The sequence below is a fragment of the Medicago truncatula genome, chromosome 4 (genome assembly GCF_003473485.1).
Source record: "Medicago truncatula cultivar Jemalong A17 chromosome 4, MtrunA17r5.0-ANR, whole genome shotgun sequence".
Classification (NCBI taxonomy): Eukaryota; Viridiplantae; Streptophyta; class Magnoliopsida; order Fabales; family Fabaceae; genus Medicago; species Medicago truncatula.
The window spans coordinates 4,727,170-4,753,615 of NC_053045.1; the positions used below are offsets into that span (position 1 = coordinate 4,727,170).

General features: G+C 30.8%; 2 protein-coding genes across 2 annotated transcripts; both read right to left on the reverse strand.

Annotated features, from left to right (window-relative positions):
* Nucleotides 1-6,200: 6,200 nt before the first annotated feature.
* On the reverse strand, nucleotides 6,201-11,323 carry LOC25494393 (glycerol-3-phosphate 2-O-acyltransferase 6). The gene is made up of 2 exons (XM_013599704.3): nucleotides 10,526-11,323; nucleotides 6,201-7,555 (listed from the first exon to the last, which is right to left on the reverse strand). The coding sequence occupies exons 1-2, from the start codon at nucleotides 11,144-11,146 to the stop codon at nucleotides 6,689-6,691; spliced, it is 1,488 nt and encodes a 495-aa protein (XP_013455158.1). The 5' UTR covers nucleotides 11,147-11,323; the 3' UTR covers nucleotides 6,201-6,688.
* A 5,932-nt stretch (nucleotides 11,324-17,255) lies between these two features.
* Nucleotides 17,256-20,387, reverse strand: LOC25494394 (probable aquaporin PIP1-4). Its single transcript, XM_013599705.3, has 4 exons — nucleotides 19,967-20,387; nucleotides 19,129-19,424; nucleotides 18,348-18,488; nucleotides 17,256-17,562 (listed from the first exon to the last, which is right to left on the reverse strand). The coding sequence occupies exons 1-4, from the start codon at nucleotides 20,304-20,306 to the stop codon at nucleotides 17,470-17,472; spliced, it is 870 nt and encodes a 289-aa protein (XP_013455159.1). The 5' UTR covers nucleotides 20,307-20,387; the 3' UTR covers nucleotides 17,256-17,469.
* Nucleotides 20,388-26,446: the final 6,059 nt, after the last annotated feature.

A 26,446-nucleotide genomic window follows, 5' to 3' on the forward strand; every position in this document is an offset into this window, starting at 1 on the left:
ATTTTACAGGAACTAAAAACAAAATTCTGAATATTTATAACAACCATTTACTTAATTAATCCTAAAATAAAATATAACAAACTATATCACAGACACGAAGTAAACTTTGTGAGATCAAGAGTCTGGCACATCCACGTGCTTATTGAACAATAATCTCATGAAGTATATACAAATCTACTCCTATGGCCGAAATTCTTCTCATATTAATTAATGGAAGGACCATGTATCATATTTAATCAAATATTATAATATCATCCATAAATGGCACTCCTCCATGTTAGGTTCTGCTTGTAAAAGGAATTTGGATTAGTGGACGTAACTGCGTGCCAAAGGTGTTGATTTTATAATTTGATCTAAAATTAATAGTGAAGATGTAATGTAAATCGACCGGTTTTAAATACATTATTAAAAGTTTCATATCGGATAAAACTTAAGAATGGTCTGACAATGTGTTTATAAGTAGGGTTCTGCTTGTAAAAGGAATTTGGATTAGTGGACGTAACTGCGTGCCAAAGGTGCTGATTTTATAATTTGATCTAAAATTAATAGTGAAGATGTAATGTAAATCGACCGGTTTTAAATACATTATTAAAAGTTTCATATCGGATAAAACTTAAGAATGGTCTGACAATGTGTTTATAAGTAGGGTTCTGCTTGTAAAAGGAATTTGGATTAGTGGACGTAACTGCGTGCCAAAGGTGCTGATTTTATAATTTGATCTAAAATTAATAGTGAAGATGTAATGTAAATCGACCGGTTTTAAATACATTATTAAAAGTCTCATATCGGATAAAACTTAAGAATGGTCTGACAATGTGTTTATAAATAGGGGCAACCCTCACCGGATCACAAGCCGATTTTGTGGGGTTTTGTTAGACCCAACCACGAATTCTAAGATGGTATCAGAGCCTCCTTCAAGATCCATTGGGTCACATGCTATCAGGTTTCCGTTATCGAGTCACCCACCATATATGTGCACGCTTTAGATGTCAATCCTGAGCGTGAGGGAGTGTGTTAAAGAGTCTCACATCAAATAAGAGATTATCTAACAATGTGTTTTTAAGCGGGAACAATCCTCACGTCACAAGCCTCATCAACCCTGTTGGAGCCAACTTTCCATCATTTCAGTATTGTCACAAACCTATGTTTGGGTTTAACTTTTTTCAAGACCAAAATCGCTTTCCAATGCACATTCTACTGTGATTTTAAGAAGCTACATTTCATAGCTTCAATTTAAAAGGCGGGTTTCCACAAGATAAACAGACAACCACTCAGGCTCTGTTTGGTAAAAATAGTGGATAGCTGATAAGCTGGCTGATAACTTATAATTGATGACTAATAGCTGATAGTTTATATTCTGATGACTTATAGCTGATAAGCTAATTGAAGTGTTCGGTAAAATTAACGGTTCAACTAACTGATAAATGTAAAATAACATAAAAGGGTATTCTTAATTCATAACAAAATTTATATCAATGAGTTTTTAAGTATTTAAAATTTACTCATTTAAATTTATTCATTTAATGTATCTTCTTTTAGGGATTTAATATATCTTTTATATATTATAAAATTAAACTTGATTTTCTATTTATTTTCAAATTTTTATCATTAAAAAATTAAACGTAACAATGGAATGTTTTTTTTTTTTAAGGAATGGAATGTATTATTATCATCTTTTTTATTATTACAGGAATTGTATTATTTATTATTTTTTAATGAAGGATATCTATAGCTTATATGTATTTTTTTTCTTCAAGGATTCTCATATGTATTAAAAATGATAAAAACAAAAGTGTTAAAAGAATAGAAGGAAAAAAAAAAACAAAATATGTAATCTTATATATACTAATAAAAATCATATGCCACTACCGTTGTTGCACTGCAATGTGTCGTCCAATAACATTCTATTTTTTTTAAGTATAATAAATTATAAAGGGTAAATATGGGTTTTATTTAAAATAATAAGGGTAAAGGTGGAAGAAAAGATGATAAGCTACAAGCTCAAACGCTACTTGGAACAGCGTCTGAAAAATAGTTTATAAGCTCGTGAAATAAGCTATAAGCTCATTGTAAAAAGACGTTACCAAACATAACTTTTTTTGTCAGACAAACTTATAAGCTATCCACTATAAGCTATAAGCTCTCTTTTTGGCCTTGCCAAACAAAGCCTCAATCTTTTATAGCTAGAACTAAATAGGAACCCTCTTTTTTCCCTAGTTTTAAATAGGCTTAATTGCACAACATCAATATCAATATCAACAATATACTAACATGTATAAGTGAATGACATAACCATCTGGATTATGGTTATTATACCACATACATGTACAATGTGCTGTTTGGATTACTCTGAATAATTTCTCTTCATAGCTCCTTATGACTCCACTTATTTTTAACCTCCTCTTGCAACTTGCAAGGCATTCACTTTCATATCAAGTGTATGTTTCAAAGAGAAATACTTATAATGGCACAACCACAAATCAAAATGCATTTAGACACAGAAAAGTATTTTTCATCTAACCATTTAAAATAACATATTATTTAGTGTTTCTTCTTTTACCTTTTATTTATCTGTGTGTGAGCCGAATTCAATTTTTGTTACAACCATTTTGTCTTTCACCATTTGTATGGATGCGCAAAACTAACATTTTGATAATATGACTTTTGTGTAGACTTTACTAACCTTCATATAGAACGAGTGTGTGTGTGTGTGTATATATATCCCCATACACTTAACACAAGCCTTCTCTTTAAATTTTTATTAAGGTACACATTTTTCATTAATTTTTGTGCATATTCCTCAACAACATTCCTAACTAGATCAATAGAAGACAAGTCTGGCCTAACTCAAAATTGACTTGCTCTTCCAAGAACGTTTTCTGCAACCCATAAACCAAGTCGATAAATTGTATGATTTATTGATCCATATGTTGTCTTATATCGTCGTTTGATCAATATTTGTTTCTTGTTATTTTGTTTTCTTCCTTGGTCTTGCCTAACTCAAACTAACTTGATCTTGGTATAGATTTCCTAGAATATTTTCTGCGACCCAAAAGTCATGTCTATGCATTGTTGGTAAGGGTCTCATTCTACACATTATTTTTTCATGGTCACATGATAAGTATAAGTGTAATTTAATTTAATTTTGATCAAAATCCTAGTTAGTGTGTCCATGTAGATAGACATCCTAGTCACACAACCATATCGAAATTTAAGCGTGTTGCTATGGTTGAAAATATACACTTGAAGAAGTCTCACATTGATCACAGTTGTAAAGGAAATGGGAAACCAAAATTGTATATATGTAGTATAGTTCTTTGTTATAAGATGCATTAGTCGAAAATATTTTAAATTTATATTAGAATTTTTCTTTTCTCTTTTACTCTTGTCTTAGAATGTTGTGAGATGTAGTTATGTTTTTTTTTTATGGTGCGGGTGTATTGCATATATTATTAATTTTAGTTGTCATTAGACAAAAGTCATGATTTCTTCTCCAAATTTAGAGTTTCCACGTTATGCTCTTGTGTAATGATTGTTATCAGGATTGCACGATGTATTGATTAGTACATGTGCATTGATTAACATTGATGCGAGATTTGTTATGAGATTATGTGAGTTGTTGAAAAGCTTCCTACCAACATGGAAGTTGCATCATAAATTTTCAATCTAACTTCAAGCGAAGTATACCATTACATTGGAGTATGATAGTTCTTTTGAACTATGATTGTTTGTGAAAACAATGTGAGAATTCTTGGAGTGATTTAGCTTCAAGTGACTATACTATTTATGATTGAGTACAATAGTTGTTTTTGAACTATGATTGTTGGTAATGACGATGGAAGTGCATGTATTATTTTCAATCAAGATGGAGATTGTTAGTGTTGATCTTGAAGAAGTCTCACATTGCTTAAAATTGTAAAGAAAGAAGAAGACCAAAACTATAGTATATATATACTCTAGTTATTCGTTACAAGATGTACTGGTCGGAGCACTTTTCTTTTTATCTTGTACTCTTGTGTTACAAGATGTAATTAAGTACTCCCTCCGTTTCAAAATACATGTCCAAGTCAACCACTTCAAACATGCCAATGCACGATTTTGACCGTTAATATCTTTAATTATCTAAAGTAAAAAATTATAAAATTTTAATATTTGAAAATATTTGTCGAGACAAATCAAACAACATCTTACATGCTAATATTTGTATTTATACATTAGTTAAAAAGTATAGTCAAAGCAAGTCAAGTAAATAATGCACATTAAAAAATTGGACGAAGACTTGTAAGAACTTAGAAGAGAAAAAAAAAATGATAAGGAAAAAGTCTAAAAAGTTATGTAATTTAGACATAGTATAGGGCGGATGTAGCCAAGTGGATGAAGGCAGTGGATTGTGAATCTACCATGCGCGGGTTCAATTCTCGTCATTCGCCCATGAATCTATTAAATCTAGATAAAAGAAGACAAAATATTTCGAATAGAATCTTTTAAAACAAAAAGGAAAAAGAGAAAAAAATTATAATATACTCGTGTTGCAGCTGATACTGCTGTTTTCTTGATCTACTCCGAAGCTTTAATTCTTAGCGGATAATCCCAATTTAGGTTGAATAGTAGTACATTATTATCTAATTTTATTATATAGATATATAATAAAAAATTAGTAAAAAGATTGATACAAAAAAGAAAATATACGAAGAAATTCGTCGTATTTTGAAACGGAGGAAGTATTTTTTTTAAAGGATGTGAGTGTACTAGGGGCTGTTGGATGTTTGATAGTAGTTTATATATCGTAAAACTTAATCTCTTGTTGTTAATATATAGACAACAACGATCGTTTTTTCTCCGACTTTGAAATTTTCATGTCATGCTCCTATGTTGTGATTGCGTTCTTTGATTTCCTCGATCCTGATTTTTTCCATGAAGAGGAAGCCTCATAAATACAATTTGGAATATACTATAGGGACTCAAATTGCTTGTTTGAAAAGTGGGAAAGACAAAACTAAAATTAAGTTTTCCTTAAAAAAAAAAAAAAAAACACTAAAATTAAGTTTAAAATTAATACATATATCTTGTTTATTATTCAAATTTTGTTTGTTAACACCATATTGGCTTTTGCAATTTCTAGAGGAATTGATGTCAATATATTGATGATGAGGTATGTCCCTGGTACTCATTATTGCGAGTATGTCTCTAACTCTCAGCTGCTCACCAAAATACCTTAAATATACAAAAAGTTCGGTCAAAATTTATTTATTTTTTTTGCAAAAAAGTTATATAATTCTTTCCGCGTGAGTTCCTTTGTATCAGTTAATTACATAAAAAGTCAGAGTCAAACATTTTGCAGTTGAGAAATCATACAGTGAATGCAGTTAGCAATTTAGAATTGTTGGATTTTTTTATTCAAATTAAAATATTGAGATGAAGATTGGATCACTCGCGTATTAGAAATTATGTGTGAATGATTATGTCCCACATCGACTAACAATTGAGGAATTGTTGAATATATAACGTCTTAAGGTTTTGGGTGGAGATGTGGTGTCAACTTAGTGGTCCGGGATGTTGGTCTGTTGAGTGCAGCAAAAGCCCTTTTTGTAGCGAAGAAAGCGGCAACGACGGTACAAGTATAAGTGATGTGGGTTCCTCACATTTGAGGAAATGTTGGATATATAAGAGATGGGACGACGGTACAAGTATAAGTGATGTGCCTTGAAGAAATGTTGTATATATAAGAGAGGGGACACACGTCTAATGTCTTAAGGTTTTGGGTGAAAATGTGATGTCTGAGTCTCTTAATTGTCCTAGACGTTTAGTATATTGTCGCTCCCCAGACTTTCCAACATCACTAAATCGATTCAAAATCACAAAATGGGTGTATGAACCATCCAATTTTAATCCAAAGACTCCAATATATCAACCACATTGACAGATCCATATTCATATAAAAACATCACTATGAATCTAAGCTAACTGTGTTTCTCTGATCCAATTCTTATGTTTTTCATACAATTTATTTTATCTCATTTTCAAGCAAATTAGTTGCATTATTGCCTAGCTGTAATATACAGGTCATGCTAACTAGTCATATGTACATTTCATTATTGCAAGTTATTATTATTTGGAGTAAGACAACAACTGTCAGGCTTCTAGCCAAACTTATCTGCAAATTAATGGCAAAAAAACAATGTATAATTAACTACTACTTGTGCCTAAGAATCCCATATGCCACATTGTTACATCTCAATCAGTACTATATATGCCATAACTGTAATACACTTCATTGAAAAATCATATATGTATGTATATAGTATAACCTTTACATCAGAAAGATGTACTATAGGTTTTATAACCCTCAACAACATAAATCAACTACTTGTATTTATCAGAATAATAATGTACATAAGATGTTATTTTTAGGAACATAAACACAATAATTTTTTATATTATTCTGATAACTATAAAAACTTTGAAATTAAACATCATGGCAATCAATCACTATTAAAAAAAATGAATTATCGACGGAAATTTCAGACGAAAAAGATAAAACCAGTCTTTAAATTTGCCGTTTTGACATTTAGCGACAAAATTAAAGACAAATTTTAAATTTTTCATCTGTAATTTAATTTGGTGAATAATTCAACTTTTTCTAGTAGTGAATAGAAAATCGAAATTGATTCATTTGTTCCCTTCAATTTTAATCTTTCTTTGTAGATCTAACAATTCCATCTGTTCCTGCAAGAATAGCATACTTATCCTTCCTTGTTAAATTGGTACATTCAAATCCAAGAGTCCCTCCAAGAACCCTTTGAATATAATTTGCAACTTCAATTGAAGATTTCCCTCCACTGCAAGTCAATTCCAAAGGCAACTGATTCAAGAAAGTGATCTCATAAGTTGGCATAGGATTCATGAACACAAAATAAGGATCCAACAATTTGTGTCCGCGAGCCGATGTTCCATAAAACAAACTTTGCTTAGTATTAATCGCGACAGGGACAATCCTATCGGTTAACTCGGCAAAAAGAGCACTAAACCTCAATAGAAATGGCTCCCTACAAGTCGTTCCTTCCGGACAAATCACTAAGTCACCTTCTTCAAGCAATTTCTTTATATTTGCCGCATCTCTATCTCTTTCCCTTGAAAGCGCAACGGCTTTTATAGGCGAAATTATTTCGGTGAATTTACTTATACTATAAGTTACACAACTTATTTTTCTTCCTAATGCAACTCCTGTAACAACTGGATCTAAAACTGTTCTATGGTTGCAAACAAATAGAACACCACTTTGACCTTTTTTGGGTGGTGGTGGAGGTGTACCTTTTCTAATTACTCTTATTCCAAGTAATTTATAATTGTACCAAGCAATTTTTTCAGGTAAAGGGATGTTGAGATACACCCTTAAGATTGAAAGTATGATTCCAATTGGCATCCATAAGAAGGTTAAGAGTGCAAATAGAGGGGTTGGTTTTTGGACTAATCTACCCTCATGAAAAATAATTGGGCTTAGAAGCTTGTTTCTTGGTAATGGGTCACATTTGGTTCTTGGTACCATGTATCCTTCCTGTAAGGAGAGAAATATAATTAGATTATTTAATTAACTGCTTATAGCATAAGCAATTATTATATAAGTGCTTATGCATAAACTATTTTTATAACAAAAGATAAAATAAAGGTAAATTACTTTATATACGGTATGATGTTTTCATAAGCTATCTTGAAAAGCTTCTGAAAATAAGTTGAATACAACTTATGGATATGTCATAAGTTGTTTCTATAAGTTGAACTAAAATACTTTCAAAATTATTTATACTAGTAGAAATAAAACAAATAAGTCAATCTAAATATGCTTTTTTTTACTCATATATAAATCTGTGCTTAAGACTTAATTAAACACATGAAAAGTTGGCATTGATTAGTGTCTTTTTTATTGAATTTTGCTTATCTGTCACAGAAACAAAATTTGTTTAGCACCCAGAAAACCTTAACTGTTTTGTGGGCCATGAAGTTATATCGGTGGTTTCCTCCATGTGGAAGTTATCAGTTCATAGACTAGGATTTTGTCAAAATAAAAATACATAGTTAGGATAATAATATTATGATAACTTTATGAGTTTAGTTTAAATTTAATTGACACAAACATTCAATCACATTTTATCATACTGTCATATGGTAATATTGTGTTTTAAAAAATGTTAATATTGTGTTTTATAAAATCACCATAAATGTAATTTAATTTAATTTTATACTTAAAAGAAATCATGCTACATGTGTCTCTACAAACATAACTCAACAAAAAGTCCCTGAATCTGTGATATGTTGAAAAAAAAACAAGGACAAATAAATTTTTTATTAAAGTTTATTATACTGAATATCACAAGGATTGTGCTTTCTTATGGATTTGAATTATAATTTTCATAAATTTTTTATGTGGTACAAGCTGTACGGCTTGGAAAGAGTACTAAATAATATAGGTTGGCCATGAGAAATTTATGGAAAGTGTCAGAAACAATCAATCTAAAGTGAATTTCATTTGTATGTGTTGTCAATGTAAAAAAGATGTACATATCAATCTATTTTATGTCACAATATTGAGATGTGATTGGATATAAAGATGTTAAAATGGGTCTAACCCAAGAACTGATTTTACTCAGTTGCACGGACATGACACTCTTGATTGAAAGCGTGTTCTGATATCCAATACGTGTTGTGTCAAACAACGATAAGATATCACCGACATTTGTGATCACATTGAATAATGTAAATTTTTCAAAATTTTATTAGTGTCGACGTGTTTATCTCAATGTCGTGTTTAGTATGTGTCACTGCTTTATAGGTGGTTTATAAAACATCAATAAAGTTAGGATCATAACTTTAGAGAACAAAAAAAAATGGACCATGATTTAAATTGGGGGACCAATTCAAAGGTTGAGAGGCTAGTAAAGATAGAAAAAGACAGATGGAACAGATCAGGGGAGCAGTTTTGTTAGGCCACCGGAAAAATTATACATAAAAACAGACATAGATTTAAGGAAAGAGGAGGTGCAATATTAACAACATGTTATGTTCATTAATGCTTTCACCCAACATCACAAAATTAGGGGCCGATATAATTTAATAATCATCATGTTAGAATTGTACGTGATAGGATCTGTTGTGCATAGAAAACAGCTCATACCAAAATGCTATCTTCCCATCTAAAACAGAAATTTGAAAAAGACTTTGATAAAAACAACTCACATGCATGCGCATGCGCAGAGATACACATATATATAGGGTTCACACCCACGTATTGATGTTGTACAGTTTTGATCTCTTAATTTTTAACCGTTAATCTTTAATTCAGAAGTTGAATTGAACATTCGTTTAAGTAAAATTGAGAAATCAAAATAGAAAAAAAAAAATGTATCCCTTTAAATCCCTAACTGACATATAGAAAAACTTGTCAAAATCCCAAATCGTTTAATAAAAATAATATTTCACAAGTTTTATGTGAAAAAATATAAATTTCATTGATCTAAAACAAATATCATACATTTCCCAGGTTAGTTTGAAAAAAAACACACACACACAAACATATATATACTCTCTCCGTCCCTATATGTAAGCACTCTTTGCCTCTAATAAAAAGGTGCTTACATATAGGGACAGATGAAATATATATATATATATATGGCGAGCTGACTTGAGTAAGAACACTTAGGGTCAGTTTAAGAGGGGAGAGAGCTTTAAAATAAAAAATAAAGGATAAAATGGAAAGAATAGATGATTTCGAGAGCATATGGTTTTGGGGGATTTCTTTTCCTCTAAGATACAAAATCCCCTTAATGTATGACAACTCAAAAATTATTTTCGATGATAGTTTTCGAGAGTTTGAATAAATTCTCAATATTCAATTGATATTGTTATAATATTCTTTAAATTTCTTAAAAAAAAAATTCTATTTTTCTTTCACTTTCATTCCCCAAAGTTCTCCCCTCCCTTTCCCCCTCGAGACTCTCAAAGAGAGCTTAGTTATTGTGCCAAACTAGAACAAATCACGATAACCATTCAAAACGTTTACTTATCTTCATGTAAAAGAAAATAACAAAAATATACATGAATGGCCACAGAAACATGATAAATAAATATGCAGATAGATACTGATATATTAGGTGAGCGAATTAAATGACTACACAAATGTACATCAATGGCCAATATATATTTTTTTTAAAGAATGAATTGTCAAAATTGTTTTGATTAAATATCATCTAACTTCTTCATCCATCCATTCTAAATTATAGTCTATTATATTGTCCAACTCATGAGCTGATTCTATATGTTTTTTTGTATAAGATGAAATATAAAACTAATTAATTTTGACCATTGATTAATAAAACATTCATCGAATACTTAATTTTCATATTCCATGTGTAACAATAGGATCTAGCTACGATTTGTGAAAATTAACACATTATATGATTTGGTCATATAAAAAAGTAACACACTAAATATATGTGTATATATATATATAAAAATATAACAAATTACTAACCTTGCAAATAGACATGAAGTCAGAGTCAGTTACACTGTCTCCCAGTCCCAAATCAGGCAAATTGTCACTTCCAAATTCTTTCATAACTGCCTCTTTCTTGTGTTCACCAACAAGAACTCCTGGTTCCTTAACAAACCCACTTGCCCTTCCTGTTTTTGTAACCATCAATTCAGTCCCTAGCACCTTATCAACTCCCAAAAATGTCTTAACAAATGGCTCAACCATCAACCTTGGACTAGCCGTGACAATGTATCGTTTCCCGAACGAATTGAACACTCTCCATGTCTCTGGATGCACGTCCTCGGCATAGAACCTAGGCAACACTGACCGAGAAACAATCTCCACGTCTTTTATCCTTAGCCCCGCGAATGTCACAAAGATTAATGTTTTGATTGCCAAGGTTTCCGAGACGAATAGGTACGTGAAATATACGAAAGGGACTAAGGATAAGAGAATTAAAGCTCTTAGAATGCTTCCAGCTTCGAGTGCGACGAGCATGTAGTATGGAAATGCACTTCGCGACATGAGAAGGGTGCCGTCTAAGTCGGATGCCACGGTTTGGTTTGATCTATCTTTTGTGCTACATTTGGAAATTGGTGGGAAAAGTGGAAAGGCTCCCATGACAAAGGGAGGAAATTTTTTTGAAGGAAGAAAAATATGAGTTTGCTAAGATGTTTTGTGAGGGGAATATGGAATTTGGTTGAGCTAGCTATAGAGATTATAGTTGGCTCAAAGATGTTATGATGAGAGAGAGAGAGAGGGTGTAGGGGTTTTTAAAGGACGAAAGAAGGGTATGGTAATGTTGGTGAACAATTTTGAGAAAGAAAATTTATAATTCAATGTAATAAAATAATATGTGGTGCCAACTTTGAGAAAGAAATATACAACTCAATATAATATATAATTTTTAGTGGCAATAAATATTTGATAAAGCAAGATGCAACTCGTATTCTACATAAATGTGAGTCAATTAAATCATGCAAGGGGTCTTAACGGTGGATAAAACACAAAACAAAATGTTAGTACTCTCCACTTGCTACCTTTTTTTTATAACCATTTTTCACCACTAAAATATAAAATTATAGTAACTAAAATTAGTGGAAAATAAAATTAAACTTTCCCTTAATTCATGTCACTAAATTTAGTTTTTCCTTATTCATGTCACTAAACTTAGTTTTTTATAGACAAACAAGTTAGTGATTAAATTGCTAGAAAAGGTGAAATATTAATTTTTTTTTCTTTTTAGGAAGAAAAGGGAAATTTATTTATATCTAAAATCAAACTTTGGACCTCCTATCTATGTAATATACTTTTAATGTCCCAACTAATACTACTACTCCACTAAGGTCGTCCCTAAATTGATTTCATATTATTTATGTCAATTTTTTTTCCTAATTAGTTTTTATAGTGATTTTCTATTTAAAAAGTATAATAACATGTGGTTACCTAAAGATATGATGTTTCTTATAGACAAAAAAAGAAAAAGAGAGAAGACTTTTTTAGGAGAATTAACAAGGAAGAGGATTAAAGAAAAAAGAGGTAATAAAAGAGTAAAAAAGTAGTGTGTGTTATTTTTGGCGTGTGTGATAGGGAAGTTGTTGTGAGAAGAAAGGGTCTTAGAAGTGGTTGAAGGTCGATACCAATAGTTGTGTTTCATTCAATTAGAGCCTACTTTTTAGTTTATTGATGCCGGCCTTTGCTGCCTAATAAAATCAAGGATCATAGTGTGTGTATTTTTCATTAATTTGGCTATCTGCTTGATTAATTCTATATAACTTTATTAGTCTATATGTATGGAGAAAATTTATAGATAACTTTATTAGTGTAAGATAGTGTGTTTTAAACAACGTGTTGATGTACGTACCTTGGCAATTCAATACTTATTTCTTATGATGTTTCTCTTTTTTCACAACAAGAGTAACAATCTTGAAATCACGGATACTAGCCCATAAGAAATGTTAGGTATTGGTTCATTTTAACAGGGACAAGGGGTAAATCAATAAAGAAAAAGTCTTTGGTGGGCATGTATCCAAATCAATATTATTTGGATACACTTACATGAAATCGACAAAATTAAATAAAAATATTTTAGTCACGTCAATTAATATCTTTAGTTTTATTCTTCTTTAAATTTGTTAATTTTATATGAGTGTGCCATCTAATATTGATTTGGGTATGCGTCCATGAAAGATTTAATCGTCAACACAATAAAAAGAGTATATTTGCTAACGAGAAACTCTTGTGTCCTCACAAGGATTTTGGATACAATTTGGACAAACAAACAAAAATTGTAATAGAGAGAGAGAGATAGCCCTTCAAGTATTTTTCTTACTAACACACCAGTGCAAAAAAAAAAAAGGATTTAAAGACCCCTATTTTTAACCGGTGTAGTGAAAAATATATATTTAAAAAGGAATGTACTGCTGACATTTTCAAAATTAAGTTATAGTATCTTTTTTTTTATAGGCTAAGAGATAAGTGAGGCATCAAGGTGAATCAGAATGACAGATACCCCTATCATATGCCGTCTACTCATAATATATTATTTAAAAAAGAGAAAATATATATACAAGAGGGGGGACCAAACCAAAACCCTCGAGAATCAAGGAAAAAAGAAAGAAAAAAATAAAAAAGAAAAGCAAAGAAAATTGGCCCTAGACGAGGAGTTGCTGTTCAATCTCCCTTGAGTTCACCCTTCGAATGAGTGTTGTAGGAATTGAATTTATTTAAATTAAGTTGATATTATGAAATATTAAAAGTTAACTAGATAAGTGGATGAAATGTGTGTTTGAGCTACTAATGGACTCATAATCAAATATTGAAAAAGTTATAATTGAGGGTTCTTGGTTTTCTTAAGTGTGAAGTTGATGAAGGAAAACTAGGGTTTGAGAGATGGAGAGATTCTGGTTGATGATTGCAAGAAAATGAGCGATGAATGTATTTGACTCAACTAGAAAGAGAAATGAAATTTTGATGTTTTGTGCGTTTAAAATTAGGTCTTGCATGCACGATAGTACAATTTCTCATAATTATAGAAAATATGTTAATCATGCGTGAGAGGAATCTTTGCTTGCGCTTGTGAACAGGAAACAAAAACTTTGTGAGCGATGACTCAAGTTTCTGATGTGAAGGTGAACAGGATGATCATGTGTGAACGAAGACTCGAATCGCTCACACAACATAGAAGGTAAATGTAATTCTTACAAAGAGCAAAGTGTCTAGGTTCTGAATAACACCAATTGCTAATTCTCTGGTCTCTTTAAGGAAACTCTATCTTCTTAGAGTTTACATTTCTATGTGTAGATTCTAAGGATACGTTTAAAGAATAATTGGGGTGGTAAAGTTAAGATTGTACAATCTGACGGTGATGAATGGCTAGACTGATAAGAGATTCACTGAATTTCGTCGATAGTTGAAAGACATGCATCCAAATCGGTAACACATTAAGTCATGCATATTTTTTATTTTATTATGAAATGGAAAAAGTATTTTTTATTTTTTAATTATATAATGTTTTTATTTTATTATGAAATGGAAAAAGTATTTTTTTATTTTTTATTATCAATGGCATCTTCAATAGGAATAGGGTAAAGTATTTTTTTATTTAAGTCAGTTCATTTATCCTTGGTATCGGTGTTGTCCTTGTTCTGGAAACTTTGTATTTTTATTTTTTTTAGGGATTGTATTCTTTTCCTGCTTGTCTTGTGTTTGATCTTTGAGCTTATTCACATGTTTTTCCATTTCATAATAATAAAAAATAAAAAAATTATGATATCCTGGCCAAAGCAGCAAAAAAGTTTACATATATGTAAAATTGTAGTAGAATTGTGTTAGTAACAACACGTTATAGAAGTATGAATATCAAAGTGTAAAAGTTGGGATTTTCTTAGTCTTGCAATCTTCGTCGACACCTAGATAGTAAAATCTATATAATTCAACAGCAGATCACCAAATGGTGAATATGCAAAATCTAATTAAGTGATTTTATACATCCAAAAAATCTCTCAACCCACTACGTGTAGAAGTAAAAATATATATTTATGAGCTATAATTTCAACGTATATTCATAATTCTTAGTTCAAAACTTGTAAATCAAGCTATCGATGGTTCATCTCACAAGGGTCTTAATTTTAGGTTTGGTTAGTAGAATACACTACAATAAACTTGTCCTTGATAGTTTTCTATGGATTCAAATGGAACAAACCAAAAAATTCAAATTCTACTTATTTATAGTAGAATTAGAAATATGTTTTAGTTGGACCCAATTATATATACTACTCTAGATTCGATATAAGTAAAAAACAAATTTGTCTATATTTGTTACTCTCAATTATAAGCAAAAATTTCAACGAATTAATCTATTCACATTTAATATTATTATTTCAAAAATACTCTGAACATAATTCATTAATGTTTAGAGCAGATGCTATTAAAATTATGGGTAGATAAATAAGTGTATTTTCCTTTTTGTTTGATTGCATTTTTTACCTGCAAGTTTCAAAATGTGCATGGAGAATAGATGAGTATAAAAAAGGTAAAGTTAATGGATCAAAATCGTTCATTTAAAACATGAAGTTCAAATCGTATAATTGTAAAACTTAGTGGGTCAAATGCGCAATTAAACTTTTTTTTTACATAAAATAAGTTAAAAAATTAATTACACTTAACGATATCATCTTTAATAAGTATATATATATATATATATATATATATATTTTGTCAAAAAAAGTATTCTTTTTTGCTTACCCAAAGTCCAAACTATAATTTCATCTGCTATCCCTCATTAAAGCATAGAATTTAGGTTTGTAGCTTAAACATCACATTCCACAACATTAATGGTTGTATCTGTAATTACGGCATTTTTAGAGTAAAAGACTATACCAATTCATTGACTATATATGGAAAAACATCATTACCCTACACTTATTGAGTTCACCAATTTAATCGGTTTGATTAGTTCTAATATATGTTCTTTCACATCTTGATGTGAAATTAGGAGGCCATCATGCCCATATAGGCCAAAATAATATTTCGTTACATTTTACAATGACAATTTGTGTACTATCAAATTTCATATACAAACAAAGTTAAGGGTTGATGGGAAACAATTGTGATTTATGGTTAATTAAGTTTTTAGTCTTTATAAATATTCACAATTTTGTTTTTAGTTTCTACAAAATAAAATTACGCTTTTTAGTTCCTGTGATATTTTTCTTAAGCATTTTAGGGATCAAAAATATTGATGGAAATTTTTTACAAGAACTAAAAATGTTAATGAAAAATTTTATAAGGACTAAATATGCTGATGAAAAATTTAATAGAGACTAAAAAGTGTAATTTTATTTTGTAGGGACTAAAAACAAAACTGTGAATATTTACAGAGACTAAAAATTTAATTAACTTTTATGTTAATATTCTATTGATATGGCTTATTATCAAAGGAGGAAAGCTACGTGTCCCGACAAACCGGCCACACACGAATTGATCAAGTTGATGAAATTGTTCCTTAAAAAATAAAAAATAAAAATTGATGAAATTGTGTTTTCAATGCTTTCGGAGTACTTCCTATGTCTTAAAATGCAAGCAAAAATGGTTAATATAAGTTAATGTATCTGGTATAAATTTTGAATCAAATATATTAATTTTTGTTGATCAATTTTTACTTGCATTTTGAGACGGAGAAGTACTATTTAAGGATAACAAATTTAGAAATAATTTTTTCGAAAAGATAATTGTTATAATTTTCAATGTATTGAATATACAACTTTTTATAAAAACTTATCATTTAAAATACTTAAAATGTGTCTTATATACACTAGTAAACATTTTCCTTTTAAATAAAAGAAGGTTATTAGAACCAAAATATAATTCAAATCGTGTTTTATTTTCTTCAAATTGAAGTAGCTTTCATAGTGTTTTATTAATATGCATTCATTCAAAATACAACTACATCAATAAGTAGTTGATCTAAGTAGAGTGTTGATCGTACCTGATCATAAATGGTTGAAGGTGGTGGTTCACGGTGGTGAGAGAATTTCAATGAGCGTTGAACTGAATGGGGGTGTGTACCTGTAGACACTCCGACGCTCAAGTTAGTAGAGGTTCATAATGGAGGGTTTTAGAGTGAAAAAGATTCTCCCTTGCTCCGTACACCCCCTTCACGAGAAGGGATGTGTCGTGAGTAATTTCGCCAAATGCAACATTTAAGCTTGATTTGTTGTTGGACCTAAGTGATTTAAGCTCAGATCTTTAACCGGTTCAGAACAAGTGCTATTCATAAATATTAGTAATTTGCAAGAAACTAATTTGTTTTTTTTTTCTTTTTGAAGAAAAACTAATTAGTTGTGGATACCAAATATATCCTTAATCAAATAAATTAAATCACCAGATTTCCTAGGTCAATCCATGAATACCCTAATTTTATGAATAGTTATAGCAGCATAATGCTTTACATATATTTTTCTAACACTGTTTTATATTCTAAAATTTACACGAGGCCTAAATAATTTGGTGAAACTCGTGTAAATTTTGAATAATGAAAAGAGTATATTAAAAATTGTAGGAGAATGTGATGCTAACCCTTGTATTCTTCAATAGCATAATTAAACTATACAATTTTTTTATAGTAGTTTTTTTTTTTTTTGTGGGATTATAGTAGATTTTTTTTATACCCACAGTTTGTTCGGTGTGATGATGACAAAATAACTTTCAAAAGAAAAAAGATGATAAATAGAGTGTAAAATAAACCATACCACCATATCAATATAAGTTTGATTTCACATACACACATACATAAGTTGTGAATACATAAATTATGTATAAATAAATAAAATTCATAGTGGACGAAACCATATTAATATATTTAACTAATTGGGAACCCTGTCTTGGATTCAACTATAGTTATTACTTATAATAAGGCATATGGGTTCAACTTCAATGTTGCCTCACTTTGACTTGAATGGGATGGCTCTGATGACAATTTGATGGTAAAGAGCTGCAAGTGCTGCTCCAGTGAAAGGCCCTACCCAGAAAATCCACTGCACCAAAATAGTAATGTAATGTAAGTTAACCATCTTAACAAGAGACACAATTATTATAGCCTACATGCAGCATAGATAAATAGACCTAGACTAAATCATTAATAATAAATTTTGATGACGAACAGTGCTATTTAAAGGGAAAGAAATTGTCCCGAACTCATCAAGAATAAAGTATTGACCAATTAAAATGCTTGTTTTTGTATGATACATGGAGGAGAGAGAAATGTCAACATGATAGTGAAATTGAAAATACATGTTTGGGACAAATTCACGATCATGCTTCTCGCGAGATCCAACATTACGGATAACTAAATCATTAATTAATCAAGTAGTAAACGCTCTCAAGAAACATTAATGAAGTAGGTAATGAATCTTCGAATTGATCAAAAGTATATGAATTCAAACCCGACTGAAACATTACTAAGATTCATTTTCCATAAGAACTAAAGAATTAATAAATAAATTCATTGCGTCTTTGAACCGGTAGAGAGAAGGATAAATTGGTAAATTTAATGATATTTTAAAATGATTTCTAACATTGCAAATTTTAGATCACATGTCATTTTGGAGAAAAAAATGTGACTAAGTTCATTGAATCAAAAGGACTAACGTAATCGATGAAATTAAAATTTTGGAATTACTACCTAAAAAGTTGTTAATTGTTAGGAACAAATTATCGCATTTTATAATTTTATAGATTAAATTGATAATTCAAATAAAATGTTCCAAATAAAATTAGATTATGGAAATGTAAAAGAAAAATAAAGATGAAAAAGACTAACATGGTCATCCCAAGCTTGGTCCTTGTTGTATATAAGAGCAGCACCTAGACTTCTAGCTGGGTTAATACCAGTCCCTGTAATTGGAATTGTAGCCAAATGCACCAAAAACACAGCAAATCCAATTGGCAGTGGTGCCAAAATCTGAGTCAATCAAATGCTTATAATCAGATAAAATTATCATCATAATACAATAGGTAATCATTTCAATAGTTATGAATAAGGAGAATGCTAACCAGTGCCCCAAGGCCTAAGGGTATTGGTTAAGCATCCAAAACATGCAAGTTTTTTGAAAAAGTTGTGCTTGGTCAAAAGTAATATCTTGCATTTACAAGACAAAAATTTTTATTTATAGAATCCTTAATCAATGGTCTGAGGGCACTCGTTAGCAAGACTCATAATATAATAATGAAATATTAGTAAGATTTGGACTTCTAGTTTGGTTTAATGAAAATGTAAATTTTTTGTGTAGTATATTTTTTTTAAGTTAAATTAGCCCATCCAAATTGGCATCGGGGAGAATCGAATCTGACACCTTAAATAAAAACACACTCTCAGATCATAAGCCAATACCACCAGACCAACTCCAGTGAGTTCATAAAAACCAATGTTTTAAAAACCGGGTCCATCGGTCGAACCGATCTGACCGAAAACCGATGGGGTGACCGGTATCTATCATTGAATAGCAATTAATTTAATTTTTAAATTGTTGTGAATTTTATGATAATTGTATTTAATAAAAAGGATGATATATTAGTGAATTAACATTTTTATTTAGGCTTACAGGAACATGGGAGTCTCTTGCATTTCTCTTGGCATCAGTAGCAGAGAAGACAGTGTAAACAAGAACAAATGTACCAACAATCTCTGCTCCAAGTCCATCACCTATGGAGTAACCTTTATTGAGAGTGTTGGCACCACCACCAAGTCTTTCATATTGGTGTGGTTGGAAGCCCTTAACAACAGCAGCACCACAAATAGCACCCAAACATTGCATAATTATGTAGAACAATGTCCTTGTTAGAGATAGCTTGCGTGCCAAGAAAAGTCCAAATGTCACTGCTGGGTTAATGTGACCACCTGCATTAGGTAATAGACACATGATATGTTAGCAAAAGTCTAAGGTTTTATTAAACACTTTGAAAAGTGAAGCGTGATTACTCTACTCGGAATTAATTTTAGTTGCTGCCTCGGGCAGGAGTCCAAACCTTTTGCAGGCGGGGAAACACACATTTGACACAGTCACACAATTTGGACTGTTAGATCAAGATTGACAAGTCCGAGTCTTAACATTGGTAAGATGAGATAAAGTCGGACATTTGCAGTCCAATCTTTAACAAACAAAATGAAGAATTTAATATACTTTAGGACTTACTTTTTATTTTTTTAATGACTAAATTGAAGAGGGTGATAATTTGAAATTTTTTTTTTTGAAGAAGCTAAATTTGTCCACTCAAACAGGCACCGGAAAGAATTGAACCTGAGACCTTGAGGAGGATCAGACTCTCAGGTCCCAAGTCAATATTGACAGGCCAACCCAAGTGGGTTCGAAATTTAAATTTAGCATGTACCAGTATTATTTTTGCACCTAATTGATTGAACAATTGGTATGTGAATTTTACCTGAGATACCAGCAGTACAATAAACAAGAGCAAAAATCATTCCACCAAAAGCCCAAGCAATTCCCTGAACACCAACTGAGGAGCATTTATTACTGGATTTATTCACACCCATCACAGTTAAAACCGTTATATAAAGAAACAAAAATGTAGCCACAAACTCAGCAATCCCTGCCCTATAGAAAGACCATGATGATAACTCTCCATGCTCAAATAAAGGCGCTGAAGGTGCCTCTTTATAGTCTTTAGCATCATTGTCTTGAGATTGAGCAGCAGTTCCTATTGGTTGGTTTTCTCTATACTTGTTTGCTCCTACTCTTACATCTTCATCTCTATTCTCCATTGTGTGTTTCTAGCTCTTGTAATTTTTTGTGTGATCAATGTGGTAGGGAGTATAATTAATGGTGGTACTAGGGATTGAGTATATAAGGGTATTTGTAGTGTGAGATTGGGACAAAAGTATATGTTGTAGACTTGTAGTGACTTCTAAGTTAATAAACCTTAGTGCATTGTCATGACACTCAACTACTCCCTCAATGATATTTTTTACTAGTTCTATCATTTTATTTTTGTTCTATAATAATAGGATTTTAGTAAATCAAGATAACATATAAAATTAACTACATCCCCAGTCATTATTATAAGTAAAACTTTGCATTTTAGATTCATTCAATTAATGATGTATATGGTCTTTATTATAGACCACATACATCATTTAATGAACAAATCTAATATACAAAATTTTACTTATAATAGTGACTGAAGGGTGTATATTATTGTTCAAGTATACCCCTACCTGTGATTAAGATAATTTACTTAATGAGATTATTTATAAAGAAATATTTATATTCTTTACGTTGAAAAGTGAGAATGAAATAAATAATTGTTAAAAAAAAGAGTTCCCCACTTCTCAACATTTGATGTATGTGAGTTTTAGCATTAGACTCTTTGCAAAGAAAAAAATTGAGAAATTCAAACCTATAAATCATAGGAAAGTGAACTATAGGTTTTCATTTTTTTTTATAGGTTTCATAAACCGAAAGAAATCATATTTTAGATGTTCATACACTAAATGTAGTTACATCTCTCAACCAAATTCATATTTTGGATCGTCATATATTGTAGAAGTCTAATCTCTTTTGCTAGATCCAACTGTACTTTTAGTTACTATTTTTTTAGGGATTTTAATTTTTATTGATATTAACCGGGTAAAGGAACACCATCCACGCTCTAATTTAGGAACAAGTAAACTACTTTGGTTTCGTGAAACTTTAGATAGTGGACACCAAAATGACATTTTGCTTTAAGGAACATGACTAGTCATGCAAACTTGAAACCATTTATGCTTCTCCACCTTATGACTACAGTTTTATTTTCGTTCAAGACTATAATAATAAAAGGGAAATTGCTTTCATTACCTAATTTTTTATTTACAAGATTCAAATTGGATATTATAACTTCCTAAAGAATTTTGATTCTTCGTCTGAATATAAAAACTTTCTGAAGAACTTTTTTATTTAATTTTTTCAGTTTATGTTTATCCGGTCTGTATCGCTCTAATCCACACTCAAAATCTTTAACTTAATTTGTCTCATCAAATATGCCAGTTTCGTTACTATAGATTTTCGTAGGACTAATTCAATGATGAAGAAGCATGGACTTGAATCCAATTTGATCTGGTGTAAACCGAATCAATGTATATTAACTTAATGTATATGATGAGTTTTCCAAACATGATTTAGAACAAAAACGATTTTTTTTAAGGGAGAACAAAAGGGACTTTAATTAGGGGTGAGCATGCAATGGTTCAGTTCGGGATAAAAACTGAACCGAACTGAATTGTTTGCTAGATTTAAAATAACTGAAATGAATCGAACTGTTTGCATTTTAAACTGAACCAAACCGAACTAAATTGTACCGAACTGTTATTATTGGTACCATTGAAAAAAATAAAAAAAAATAAAAAAAAATCGAATTTTAGTTACCGAACTATTTCGAATCGAACTGAACCAAACTGTTTCAGTTCAGTTTCAGAATTATTAATAATAATTCAATTTTTTTTTGGTTTGGTTCGATTCAGTTCAGGACTTCAGTTCGGTTTTCTGTTTTTTTCCCACCCCTAACTTTAATGTTGTCAAGTTATAACATGTATAATAAAGTGCCTTAAAGATTTAACTAGCTTGACCTTTATATTGAAAATATACTCCCTCCATTCTATAATAAGTGAGTCATTTGCAAACAAAATTGTCACAAAATAAATGATTTATTTTTCCTTTTAATACAATATTAATGACTTTTTTTCCAATTATATCTCTAATTAATATTACTTTCATCATTTCCATTTCAATACATTATACTTTGCATTTTTTTGTGTGTGGTGCCAATGATTCGAATAATGGACCTTGCATATACTATGTATTGTCCTTATCAATTGAACTAAGTTCACGAGAACTTGCTTTTCACAAGAACTTGCATTTATGATAATGGAAAATGAATTAATATTTGACAAAACACTCAAAACTATTTTTCTCTTTCTTTCACTTATATATTTTTTCTTAATATTTGTGAAATAAATTAATGACTCACTTATAATCGACGGAGAGAGTATTTTTTATTTTTTTTATTTTCCATATGTTCTCTTTATTCATGCAATCTTAATCGAAAATTTGTTAAACATGTGAACATATCTCTTGTTCGAAATTAAACTTTAATTTATAATATTCTAGAGGACTAACTTCTTCTATAAAACCAAACTGCACTTGATAATGACCCCTCAATATTATTTAATTTGTTCAATAAAAAGCAACACAAAAAAAAAAAAAAAAAAAACTCTCAAAGGGAGTACAAAGTCATGTGGGAGTGTGAAGGGAAAGTCTACTAAAGGTCTAAAGCCTTAATTTTAGGTCATTTAGAGAAAAAGTATTCCATCCGTTTTTTGTAATACTCCAATTTCGGTACATCTTTTGTCACATTTATAAGATTTCATTAATTAAATTGAATAAATAAAACTTCATTAATTAAATATTTACATAATTTCCCTGTTTAATCCACATTTTATTTTTAATTTGTCAATCAATGATACTTGAGATAGTTTATCAACGCAAACTCTTTCTTGAGAAGTGAATCATTCAAGGTGACAACTAGACTATCTATGAAAGAATGATGGGTAATTTACCCCAACCAATACACATTAGCCACATAAGCACATATTCATGAATTATCTTGACCCCACAAATAAATTGCTCATTTTCATTGGTTGGTGGGTAAATTACCCACCGTTCTTCAAAGATAATTTAGAAAAAACCATCATGCAAATGCCTTCAATCTTAGTTTGGGTAGAATGATAACAATTATTTACAACTTTTCGAATATACTCAATGGGACTTCTTTTATAACAATGATTCAACTAAAAACGTTTATATTTTGAAATGGAGAGAGTATTGTTATTGATTTCTATAACATAATTTAATAAGCATATATACTTTATCCAAAAGCGTTTAAATGAGATGATTTGAGTCAATTTTGATTTAAAGGGTTTGGAGTTTGAATTCAAACCTATAAATGCAACAATAGCAAAGCACTTGTTTTTTTATCGCCCATTGTAACCGTACTCAACTCGAGGGATTAAATAATTTCTATAGTTTTGCTCATAGAATACGTACATACATTCTCTAGTGATTTTTTTTTTGTTTTATCACTCTTAGATGTACCCTAATGGTGAGAGAGTGACATGAAGAGATAGGGGTGAAAAATGTTAAGCCTATTAGCACAACTATTTAACTGTCATTTAAGATGGGATAAATTAAGGTTTTGAACTCTACCATTTAAGTTGGTTCGTCCTACTTAATCCGTGTAAAAATAAAGTGACATGGTTGGACTAGTGGTTTGTAGGTAATTTACAAAATCTCTTTCTTTTTCTACTTGAGTTATTTATATTTTCTGCAACTATTAACATATTCTCTCTTTACAGACCAATGAACTTAGATCTTTATTTTTGCTTTAAAAAAAAAAAAAAAAGTTAGAGCTTTACTTTGTTAAAAAGAAACTTTGAGCTTTTTTTCTTTGATACATAAAAAAAAAACTTAGAACTTGATTGTTTGCGTAAGAATTCTTGGATTACGTTGAATTATAATTAATGGACTGTCTTTGAAGTTTTCTATTAATGTTTTTGATAGATCAACTCGCCATTAGGCAATTGTCTTAGTTTTTGCTCTTCTAATTTTGAAGTTTCTATGTTATATTTTTGTGTTGTGATTGAGTCTTTTTATTTTCTCTATGCCGATTTTCTCCAACACCACCAACGTTGCCTAACCCCGCGTTATACAGGTTGATGGCGAGGCGCGCGGGTAGTGTGTGAAGATACAAAGCTAGGAAGGGAGTGGATATGAACGAGGGTGGAGCCATGAGGATGTGGCCATTGTGTGAAGATGACTGTGGTTTGTTGGGCAGCTGTCTTATGTGGGCACGGGTCCCCCACGAATGTCTGTCTTCCATCCTTCCAAAATAGTTGATCTCTCACCTTCTACTTAGCTATGACGACTATACATAGGCAATAGTTCATTAGTGCACCTAGGTTTTGTCAAGTTTTAATTTTTTGGGTACAGAAAATAGGACAAAGCTCGAGGAGGAAAAAAAAAACTATAAAATTAAACGAATATTCTTATGCATAAGTTTCAAAAATGTCCTCAAACAAGATACTCTCCAGCTTTTTTAGAGGGACCTCTAAAACAATAGACACAAAAATCTTAGGTTAGACTATACGTAGCTAAGCAATTTTTACTTATATTTCCTTCACGCAAGTTGTCATTTATCTGAACCTACCCATGTAGTCTAGTAAGATCCCCCGAATTTGACTTATCAGAACATGGGTAGCAATTTGCTGACACTTTTCCAACACAAGTTGTGAAAAACCTTGTCTTAGGTAAGTTTGTAATTATTGAAGATTTTAATATTGTTAATTTCAAAAATCACAATCTTTTTTTGTTAGGGCACACATTTTGTACTTATTTTTTTAGGTTTAGGATGGTCGCCCTGCCTCAGATACAACCATTTGAGCATTCTGATTCAACAATCACAATCAAATAATACAATACATCTAAAGCTATTATTTGATTCAACAATCATATAAGACCGAGTTTAAAAGTTATGTTAGTGAACACTTAAGACTTTAGATCAATTCATATATTCATCAATATAAAAAAAGCATGAAGAACAAATATAACTGAATAATACTAGGTTTGTTATTGCGTAGAAAAGTGTTCAGTAATTATATGATTCAAACAACTTAAAATAAATTCGTCTAAGACCTAATCAAAAGAGAATTAGCTACTCATGACTAACACATTCATAACAATAGAGTTAAAGGACATATACATGAATCAAAGATGAATCATGATCTTCAATGGTGTAGAAACATCAATTCTTCGTCACTTGGAAACTTGTCTGCACTTTAGAACCTTGGAAATTTTAACACCTCTTCATAATTTGAGTTTTAACTTTATATTCCAAGTTTGTCTCGTCAAAATCACGATATGATGCTCATAGATTGTGTCGCGATTGCTTCATTGATCCACGCATGACTACTTATCTAGGTAGGATCACGTTGCAATGCCTTCAAATCGTGCCACGATTTTTGACGATTCAAAATGGACTTTCAGAGCTTCAAGTCATGTTGCGATGTATGCAAACTGTGACATGATTTTTGACGATTTCAATTGAGTATTTTGGAGCTCAAATTTGCATCACGATTTTTTCAATGTTTCTCAGGCTACATTGCAGGTGGCACTGACATCCTTCTAGCTGAGCTTCATGCTACCCATAAAGGTTTTCATTGGCAAGAGAAATGAACTACCATGTTATTATTTGCTATTTGGATTCTCTTCATTGTGTTAACATTCTCACGGATCCTACTCCATGATTCCACAAGTAAACTACTTTGATTAAGACATCAAAGATCTTCTAAACCTTGAATGGAACTTCTTCATCGCCGACACACTTCACGGAGGAAATAGTTGTGTTTTCTTAGTAAAGATTGGAGCCTCTTCCCCCTCAGTTCTTATGATCCATGCCTCTTTTCCGTCAAGCTTATCAGACCTTCTAGTAGCATACTCAGCAGAAACCTGATTCCATAGGGTGTGTCTTTTTTCTTTCTTTCGTAGCCTTGTAACAAAAAGAAGATGAGATGTAACATGTAGACACCGGGTCAACTTACTGCCATCATCACTCATCAAATTACAAAAGAGTAGTGATATATGTACAACTCTTTGGTACAACTTTCATGACAACTTTAATTTTCTATCTTTTGGTTGGTCAAAAATAATAGAGAAAGAAAAAGGAAGAGAAAGAATAAAAAGATAATGTGAGTATGAGAGAGAAATTGTCAAAAAATTGTTAGAAAATGGTTATACAAATATCATTTCTCATTACAAAAACTAGAGAAATGTCCTTCTCCATGACATTAAATGCGCAAACAAGGGTGGTTGT